At 43.6% G+C, this 10,041-nt stretch overlaps 1 protein-coding gene across 1 annotated transcript; it reads left to right on the top strand.

Annotated features, from left to right (window-relative positions):
• The first annotated feature begins 915 nt into the window (after window positions 1-915).
• RPL5 (ribosomal protein L5) lies at window positions 916-9,721 on the top strand. Its single transcript, XM_082227325.1, has 8 exons — window positions 916-1,070; window positions 2,511-2,580; window positions 2,679-2,794; window positions 4,932-5,066; window positions 5,926-6,128; window positions 6,723-6,900; window positions 7,859-7,947; window positions 9,563-9,721. Exons 1-8 carry the CDS (start codon window positions 1,068-1,070, stop codon window positions 9,660-9,662), a joined length of 894 nt encoding a protein of 297 aa, XP_082083451.1. The 5' UTR covers window positions 916-1,067; the 3' UTR covers window positions 9,663-9,721.
• The last annotated feature ends 320 nt before the right edge of the window (window positions 9,722-10,041 follow it).

Here is a 10,041-nt window from a genome sequence, read left to right as displayed (position 1 = left end):
GTGCAGTATTGGCCTTGGCCAGAGAAGATCCATTCATCCTCAGTCATAAACTCATAGAGAGGAAGCAGCCTTCCTTGGGTAAAAATCTACCTCAACCAAATGGGATAACCACATATGGCTTCCTTTAACCGAAGAGTAAGATACTGGTGTATTTTTCCTCCCTTTTTAAGAAAGTCCTTTTAGACATTTTCTGCAGCAAAAGAGTAGGACACATTCTCGCTGCTGGAAGTTATTCTCTGCTTCTTCCAGCAGCACAATGGGACACATATTCCCAGTTTTGATCAAGGGACCCCATTAAAAAGGGGGCAGTTCTTTCATTATGGTCGTTTGGAGGAAGGTCCGTAAAGGCCAACCAATCATCCTCTCTGTGAAATGGGCTGAACTTTACAAACACATTATCCTGAATATAATTCCCACTCCCAGCAATGCTCCCACCGAGAGAGTGAGCAGTAATGAGAGACGATGTGGTTGTCAAAAGCCAAATTAAAAAAATAAAATGCAAATAGCATACAGCTTGACGGAACCTACAGGTCTCTGAATGCTTCTGAACTACAACTCCCAACCCCCCCCCCCCGAGCATTGGCTAAGCCAGCTGGGGCTGAAGGGAGTCCAGCAGCGTCTGGAGGACCACATGATCCCAGTCCTCCGTATTGAAGAATCCGCGTTGAAATGTATGAGCAAAAGCCGCTTAGCACCGAGGCGCCACTAGGTGGCGCACCCGCCGGCTTTCTGCTGAGCGCGTTGCCGTCACACTCAAGAGCGGCGGAGGACACCATGAGCTCCGACGACATGGATTGGCGCCATCGCTGGCGGCGCAGGAAAAGGGACGCGAGAGCGAGCGGCGGGCGGGGGGGGGGAGGGAAGGATGAGGGCACTTCCCCTCCAAGCCTCCAGGGGGCAGTGCTCCCTCCTTTTGGGGGCGGGTAGGGGAATCTCTCTCTGCCTTGTCGGCCAGGTGACGTGTAACGCCTGCGCGCTGAGCTCGGCCTTTTCCCCCAGCGCTGTGGCTTGCGGACGTTTCGCTGCGCGGCCCGCGGCCTTAGCGAAAGCGGACAGAACCGAGAACCATGGTCAGTACCGGCACCAAATGGGCCAGGATGGGAAGGGGAGAGTCGGCTCCGCTTTCTCGAACCCCGGCTGCCCGCTTCCTCGCCCGCTGCCGGCCGGATGGATTCGGATTGCGCAGCTGGCAGGCCCGGCTGCGGAAGCGAGTTCCAGCGTGGCCTAATGGCTGCAAGCAGCCGCCGTTAAGCCGCTGCCAGTAGAAGGGCCGCGGCTGGTGCTCCCCCCAAACACGCCTCCCCGGGTCGGTTTCTTTGGGTCCCCCCCCCCGCCTCGGGTTCCCCCGTTTTGGTTCCGTTTGCATTCCCCTTCTTCGGTCCCGCCCGCACAGCGCCTCTTTCCCCCGCTCTCCGACTTGGTTGCATTTTCTCCTCCTGCCTCCCAAAATCTTCCGGCCCTTGAGCGCAGCAGTGGCGAAAGGTTCGGGCCTTGCGTGTATGAATCCCCCCCCCCCAGGCGTGCACACATGACTCCGGGCCTGTCTTCACGATGGCTGCGCGATCGGGAAGCGGGGGTGGGGGGGAAGCGTGATGGATAACTTGCAGGTCAGGACCCGTCTGAAGGCGTTGCGGGGAGTTGGAGGGGAGAGTCTCGAATCGCAGGTCTCGCGGAAAGCAGCGCCCCTCGTTTCTGGAAGCTTTGCGCTGTGTTGTGTCCTGGGGGGGGTCAGGCGATGCCCCCTTTGGTCCCGTTTAAAGACTGTCTTGGAAGAGCCACATGTCACACCGCGTGTAAACATCTACAGTACATCAGTTTCATCCCGACTTTGTCAAATACGTTTCACTGGCAAAGCTGGATTTGCCAGTGTGTGTGTAACTTGCCGAAAGGCAGGTCCTAGAGCTTTAGCTGCCATCCCAACCCCAGGCCTGTGGACTTGTCTCGTTGTTGCCTATAGGAAAATGTAATGATGCCAAGGTGTGATGGCTGTTTGAAGTAAGGCAAGGCATTGGTGGGATAGTTTTATTAACTTCTCCCCTATAGTGGATGGTCAGCAGAAATCCTTCAGTTTTGGGAAGTCTTCGATTTCCACATTGCCATCCAGACACCTTGCTACTTTTAAACTTAGCATTTACTGTATTTTTTCCATCATTACCATAAATGCTTTAACGTAGTCCGATTGTAGTTAGTAGATTCTGGAAAGCCTTGAAACTTTCAATGGCATGTTATATTAAGCGTTTTATCATTGAAGATGAAGGTGTCATTAATGGGTGCTAAGCACTTTGCTACTGAGCAAGTTTGAAGACTTTGCTTTCCTCTGCATCACAGCCATAAAGAAGTCTTAAGTTTATAATATGTGTTTTTTAGGCTGTGTGTCTGTATAAGTGTGTGCACTTTTCAAACACATTTCCATTTTTCTCCATGTTGACTTAAGTTCCTGCTATCTTCACCTGTAAGATTGTTATGTAAACATTTTTGACATTAATGTTTCTGTGTCGCATTTATTCAAGGGGTTCGTGAAAGTTGTCAAGAATAAGGCCTACTTCAAGAGGTATCAAGTCAAATTCCGAAGAAGGAGAGGTATGTTTTATTTCTTGGCAAGCTTTCAATAAATTAGATGGATGTAGCCTTGAACCTGCAGTTTCTAAATACATTCCAATGTCACCTTTCTGTTTCAGAGGGAAAGACTGATTACTATGCTCGTAAACGTTTGGTGATTCAAGATAAAAACAAGTACAACACCCCTAAATATAGGATGATTGTACGTGTCACCAACAGAGATATCATTTGCCAGGTAAGGTCTCCTTTCTGTCCTTGATTGTACTGCAGAGAGCTGCTTTGCATTTCACAAATTTCCTTCATAGAAATGCCTATGTAACATGTACATAAGCCTTTATAAAGGAAGAGAAGGACTTCGTATTTTTCTAAGGTAGTTCTTGGGCAGAAACTATTCTAAACTCTAGAATAGGCCATATCCTGTGACAATACTTCCTTTTGTAGGAAAGCAAGACTTGGTAATGGATAAATTTGAGGAAGTGTCTTGAATGTTTTTTTCTAAGAAGAAATCTTTAAAATAAGCAAAATAGGCCCTTTATGTTACCATCTCAAAACATTTTTTCATCCCCTGGAATTCTTTGCCAGGTATATATGTTACTTCATATCCACATTTACTTTTTGGCTCAAAGGAGCTTATTGAACAAGCTCTGCTTTCTGCTACTTAATTTCTGATGTGCCTCTCTGTGCAAAGATACATGTTGCATCTCAAAATGTTCAGCATGCTTTCATTAGGAACAAAAGAGCTACCAGCCTGTAGAAAATGCTGAGAGTGAAGGTGAAATTATTCTTTCACAAATCTTTGTGTGGCATTTTCTTTTAACTGTTCTATTAGTTCTTCTAAAAATCTTCCCTTGACCCTTCCTGCTTATGAGAATCATGTAGAAAAGAAGCAGGGAACAAATTGCTTAGACATTTCTTAGCTATTTAACTGGCTTGGCTACCAACAAGTGAGCACTGAGAATTGTAGTTTTGCAAAAGGGCTAGTATTCACTAGTATAACTCTCAGTGCCTTTCCCAAACTAGAATTCCCATGGTTCTTTTGAGGAAACCATAACTTAAACTAGTGTAAAATCAGTTTTAAACTTACACTGCATGTGTTGCATTTCTGAATTTGGTAAGGACTGACACAGAAATTGTCAGAATTCCATTTTGAGTGTAACTTCTGGTCTTGGATAAGTGTATGTCAGTGGTTTTCAAAGCTGTAGATCTTTCATTGTGTGAGAGAGAGAAAGAGAGAGATTTTATGCTTAATTTACATGAATCTGGAAGACAGGACTGCTGGACAGCTTTTTTTTAAAAAAACCTCACTTCAATATCATTGGCAAAGTTGCATTTTTAAAAAATATTAAAGATTTCTTGGTTTACAAAAGTATGCGATGTCTCTTTTTCAGGTTACATTTTCTACAGATCAGTTTCATTTGTTGAGACATTAGTGTTACATTAGGAAGAAAAGGGGGAAAGAGGTGGAGGGGGGAAATGATGAGTGGGGTAGGAGTGGGTGGCACTGCTTCTATTCTACTTGGCAAAGTTGCATTTGATGGTTTGCTGTTGTAGACCCTTTTACGTGGAAATTGCCATGTGCTAAGCAAATCTCCAGAAGTACTATTGATTTCCAAAGCTATGAATGAAACAGGTTTCTTTAGTCTACACGTCTCTTGCTTTTTGACAACAGTGTTCAAAAGTCTTTGTAATTTGGGGTGCAAAAACTGAAAAAATGGACTAAATATGTATATCATCACTGGCAGTCTTTGCCCTGTTATATTTTCATATTGGAATGCCTTGGAAAACCTGGAAAAGGTTAATCATGTGCCATACAGTCCTGAGGAACCAGGTGTCCTGGATGAGAAGCTGAGTGGCAAACTGTCCTGGTCTTATAGCAGCACTTGCCTAACTGCCCTTATTGCTGCTGCCACCATTCTTTTTAGTTGAATAACTAAAATGTAGGACTATTGTAGCTACTGTGTATGTGTATTCTCCCTTTGTCTGGCTTAAAGTACCAGTAGTCCTTCACAGTCAAGAGAGTCTCAACATGTCCCTCTGAGGTCATGGGAAAGGAGGAGCAGGATCAATAGATCAACAGTAGGGGGCAAGGTGGGAACTGAGCAGATGATGAAGGGAGAGAATGATTTGGTCAGTGTCTTTTATAAGGTTTTATTATTCCGACAAAGATCTAGCTGTCACTGATATGTGCTTTACTCACTCATGCTTCTTAGGTAGATATACAGTCTTTACAGACATTGTGGTATGAGGGAAGGTTGGCACTACAGGACTGCTGACTTTGATGGCACTCCTCTCAAATAGAGGGAAGACTGTGGTGAATTAATATTGCAGCTGTTTGGTTGGAGGTCGCCCACTAACCTTGCTTTTGTTGTCAGATCGCATATGCCAGAATTGAAGGCGACATGATTGTCTGTGCTGCATACGCTCATGAGCTGCCAAAGTACGGAGTGAAAGTAGGCTTGACCAACTACGCTGCTGCCTATTGCACAGGCTTGCTGCTGGCCCGCAGGGTATGTATCTATTCTGAAAAATCAGAATAACATCTGCACCAGCTTATTTGACACAAATTGGGACACACAATGTACAAATAATGGAAATTAAGGGTTTTATAGTACTGGCTTAAAGTGTGTGTCTGTAGGAGGTGGGATATGCACATCAGCACTTAGCCAGTCTGTTTCTGTTTTAGTCCTTAAGTACAAACCTGGGATTTTGTATGTATTAAGATGGCACCTTGTAAAATGAACTGGGCAAGAAATAAATGCTGGGTTAGAGAAGATGGCAGAATGTTGGGTTTGGGGGTGTGTGTGTCTGTGCTTCTGTCATTTCAGCATATCGGCCACCAGTTATTCCTTAGTACTTGATGAAAGTAAAATTACTTTCGCAGAATTCTTATATCAGTGGAATTTCTTTACTGCAAGGCTCTATTTTCCTTCCTCGGTAGCTCTTGTTATGTTCTCCCACCTTTCAGCCATGGCTTTAAAGATTTCCTTGCATTGTATGTGGTAGAGGTATGGCAAGTTCAACTTACATTTAGTAACTTAGAATTCTCGCATCAGGGTGTTATCCAAATGGCAAATCCCATGCTGAAAATGGGCTGGAAAACATTTTGCTGACTGTGGTCTCAAAAAGTTGCTTCTGTAGAATCACTTGTGCACGCGATTGACTCCTAAAAGATTGTTGGTGCATGAGTTAATTTCTTGAAAATTAATAGCTTACCATTCTGGTCACAACTGGCCCTTGGAGTGGGTTGCAAGCTGCCTGTCTTTCTGTCTTATGATATGTGGAATGTTTCACCGAAAGCCTGTTTTGGTCTCCAGTGCAGTAGATATATGAAGAAGAACTTAGACTTGTCTGCCTTGTTCGTTGCAGCTTCTGAACAAATTTGGCCTTGATAAGATCTACGAAGGTCAAGTTGAAGTGACGGGTGATGAGTATAATGTAGAAAGCGTGGATGGGCAACCTGGTGCCTTTACGTGCTATTTGGACGCAGGCCTTGCTCGCACTACCACTGGGAACAAAGTTTTCGGTGCTCTGAAAGGAGCTGTGGATGGTGGTCTTTCCATTCCACACAGGTAACCTCCCCCCACCCCCCGGGACTGATAGTTCAAACACTTCCTCTAGAAATGGAGATGTTTTTGTTTTGAAATTTAAATTCAGTATATTTAACTTTCACCATTGGTGGTGGTGGTGCTTAATGCTACTTGCTGCATCTTAAGTCACTTGGCCCTGGGTATGATATTCCCATTGCGGACTTCACTTGCTGCCTCCTCTCTACCACAGTCTTCCACACACCAGACGCTCAGAGATATGGCTCATACGATAATTACCACCATTCATCACTTTGACAGCAGCAGTAGATTGTACAAGCAATACCCAGAAGAGTAAAACAGGTTGTCGTTTCTGCTGCCCCACCAAAAAAACCCTTTATTACAGTCCTCCTTAATAATTCACCTTTTTTCCTTCTTGTCTTCAATCTGGCTGCTATGTGATGATGTCCCACTGACTTGAACATGTTGTAGTTGGTCCTTGGCATGTGTATGAGAGAGCTCAGTGTTTCAAGACGGGACTGATGGCGGCTGAAATTTCTGGCTGGTCTTGACTGATTTTTGCTTAAGAAATGCTTTCTCCCAAATGTTAATGAGGGGTCCTCAATTCATGTCTCACAGTACCAAACGTTTCCCTGGTTATGACTCGGAGAGCAAAGAATTCAATGCAGAGGTCCACCGCAAGCACATCATGGGCCAGAATGTCGCTGATTACATGCGTTACTTGATGGAGGAAGACGAAGATGCCTACAAGAAACAGTTCTCCCAGTATATAAAGAACAACGTGACGCCTGATATGGTAAGATGCTTGATGTTCACAGTGATTGAAAAAGCAAGTACTAAGAGTGTGTCTTGTGTTGAACTGATATTGCTGGCAATGGACACTTTTATGGGAAAATACTAGCAAGTATCTGGGATCTTTCAGATCTCAGGCCTAGTATCTTTGTGTTATGAGCTTTGCACATCCCTGAAAACATCTTATTAAATAATGACCTATCATTCCATTTGTAAATCCTCCACAAATACGTGTCCAGTTTCCTGACTGCTTGTAAATTCCCTGGTTAACTCCTAAATTGTCTTCCTTTCTGCTGTTTAAAAGGCTCAAAGCTTGCTCATACCTTTGGAGTTCCTGTTTGATGAGAGAGCATCTTGATAGTAGTAGCCTTGGATTGGGAAGCAGGGGGCAGAAAGCGCTGGGAATTCAGTTGGACGCGAACAGTCAGAGGTGCATGAATTCCTTCTTTCTTGCACTGCTAATTGGATATGAGGAAATGGTCTTAAATCCAGCCTTGCTGGTTGTCACTCATCAAGCACCAGCACTCTTACTGTGATTCACAGATAAAATTGCTGATATGTAAGGCTAGTTCAAACAGTCCCAGCCTGCTTGAGTACTGAAAATTGTAAAAACTAACTAGTGCTGTGCATATGATGGATGTTCATACACAAGTGTTTCCCACCTCCCACTTCTCCCAAATGTGAATTTGTCCCAAGTTCCTCTAATTGTGGGTCTCTTTTATAAGTACTTAAATGTTGGAAGAAAGGTCATACGCATGAACTCCATATTGATTTGTACGTTCATTCTGTGTCCTTAACTAGAATAGTTCTGGGATATGTAGTTATGACGACATTGTAAATGAGTTATTTTTAAAACATTACTTCCTATAATACATTACAGCGTGGGGGTGGGGGAGAGTGCCAAGTAAATTTTGGTCAACATGTACAAAATGTAAAACTGATTTCTAAAATCCTTATTTCAGATGGAAGAACTGTATAAAAAAGCCCACGCTGGAATACGTGAAAATCCAGTCCACGAAAAGAAACCCAAGAGAGAAGTCAAAAAGAAGAGGTGAGACGGTCATTTTCTTCTCCTGCAAGAGAAATGTTTGTTACTGAAAGTGCTGTGCCACTGAAACTTTTTGAAATGCATTAACACTGAAAATTGGCCAATACTAGGATAGGAAGATTTCTTAGTTTTGTGGCAGGAATTTGCATTTTCAGAAACATTTTGGCTTATTGGGAAGCTTAGTGTTAAAGCCCTGTGTGCTTTAACAGCTTGGGCTAGATCGTTTTAGGCTTGAGGGTTACATCCAAGATGCTAAAGCTTCTCCTGTGTTACAGCCTCCTTCATGAGTTTGGTCCCGGCAGGAAGTTCTGCCTTTGCAAGCTAGGTGCTGCTTATGAACCTTAAGATCTCTGCTTAATGTAGATCAAAACAAGAAGGGATCTTAGAAATGGCAGTACTGGCAGTTTGAATATGAGCAGCTGTAGAACAGAACTGATAACAATTCATTCCGTTTGTTATCACTTAACATGTATTTCATGGGCTGCTCTTAATTCGGTTGCAGGAGAAAAGCAGCAGTTCCACTTAGTTCCTATGATTGTTCTGGCCTGATTCTATAGGCCAGAGGTGTTTTGGCTGCATTGGTTATTAGTGTTCTTTGGTATGACAAACACAGAGTTTTCCATTCTTGGTTGAAAGTTAAGGACAGTGGTTGCTTAGTTTTCAAGTTAATAGAACACCTTTTGCTCTGGGAATGTCATCTTAACCTTTAAATCACCTTGTATCCTACTCTTCTAGGAGTTTTCCACAGGCATTTGTAAAGCATTCAAGGGTCCCAGCCATGTTCATTTGCCTACCTAGTTTAGTTAGTGGTGAGTGTAAATCTCACAGAGCTTGGATGTATTCCTGGTGGACCTGCCAGTCTGTATTTGGTATAAATTAGCAAATCTAACAGTGAACACTTGAGTGATGGAATGGGTCCATCTTTCTCTGGGGGTCTTGAAGGGTATTTGAGGGAGGTGATCATATATGTGAACAACCTGTGGCTTTAGGGCCACATGCAATATTTGGCTAAATTTCAAAAGTCCCAGTTAGGTGACCTTTGGTTCTCAGCACAGCAAACAAGGGCTCCCCATCTCTGCGCTATAACCTTGGCCAGAGTTGAGTGATTTGAATTATTTTATGCAGCCGCATAATAAAACTTTCCCCTTCCATGTTAAGACTCACATCAGGTAGACTTAAATATAGTTGGAAAATTAAGCCACTGCAGAACTGATAACCCCAGAAATTTGGGGGGGGGGAGAGAGTGACATGGTAGATCCTCTGCCGTAAGCATTTGATGCCGAGTTATAACAATCCTGCCTTCTGAGGATGGACTGTATTGATGTCATATACTTGCTGTTGGAGTTATAGCATACAGACATGTTTAGAATGATCTGACATTCCTGGGAAGAATGTCACTGCCTCTCAATACCTGACTATGTTACATGGTAAAATAAGATAGCCCTGAGTGGCACAGTGATGGATTAAGAAGGTAAACAAAATCAATGGTAGCCTGTAGAGTGGCACTTAGAAATAGTAGGTTGAGGTCACGTTTTTCCATTTTTTAAAAAAAGAAAGACAAAGGCTCATGCCTTATGCTTAATGCATCAGCAACACTAACACAATCTCTTATTTGCAGGTGGAACCGTCCCAAGTTGTCCCTTGCCCAGAAGAAAGATCGTGTGGCCCAAAAGAAGGCTAGTTTCCTAAGGGCCCAGGAGCGTGTGGCTGATAGCTAAGAGGCCTTCCATAATTTTCTATGGAGATGTCAGGAAAGAGAATAAACTTATTGAACCAATGTTGTAAGCATTGACTTACTGATGCTACATCATAGCTGCTGTTGGATAACTGAACACCTGCTGGCTTCTTCTTTTTACCTGCTTTATTCTTTTATTTAAAATACAGATTCCATCCCTTTGCATTTATATCCTTCTTTTCTTCTGTCAGGGAGTCCAAGGTGCCATAAGTGTGGTTTCTGGGCAGTTAACCCATCTAAGTGCTTAGCTTCAGGAAAGTGGTGGTTTCATGTGGCCTTCAGACCATGTGAGAAGACTGGAGTTTGCTTCTTTTGCATGTGTTGGGCTCCTGCTTATCAAGTACAGATTAATTATGGAGAAT

The sequence above is a fragment of the Podarcis vaucheri genome, assembly GCF_965113315.1.
Source record: "Podarcis vaucheri genome assembly, chromosome: 6".
NCBI lineage: Eukaryota > Metazoa > Chordata > Lepidosauria > Squamata > Lacertidae > Podarcis > Podarcis vaucheri.
The sequence above is the reverse complement of the archived record's forward strand: the minus strand, read 5'-3'. Positions and strand labels throughout refer to the sequence as shown.

What these genes read in the sequence shown, in the direction of transcription:
- RPL5 (XM_082227325.1), top strand. An exon ending in ACAGAGATATCATTTGCCAG is followed by an intron (nt 2,795 to 4,931) that starts GTAAGGTCTCCT and finishes TTTTGTTGTCAG; the next exon opens with ATCGCATATGCCAGAATTGA. An exon ending in ACAACGTGACGCCTGATATG is followed by an intron (nt 6,901 to 7,858) that starts GTAAGATGCTTG and finishes TCCTTATTTCAG; the next exon opens with ATGGAAGAACTGTATAAAAA.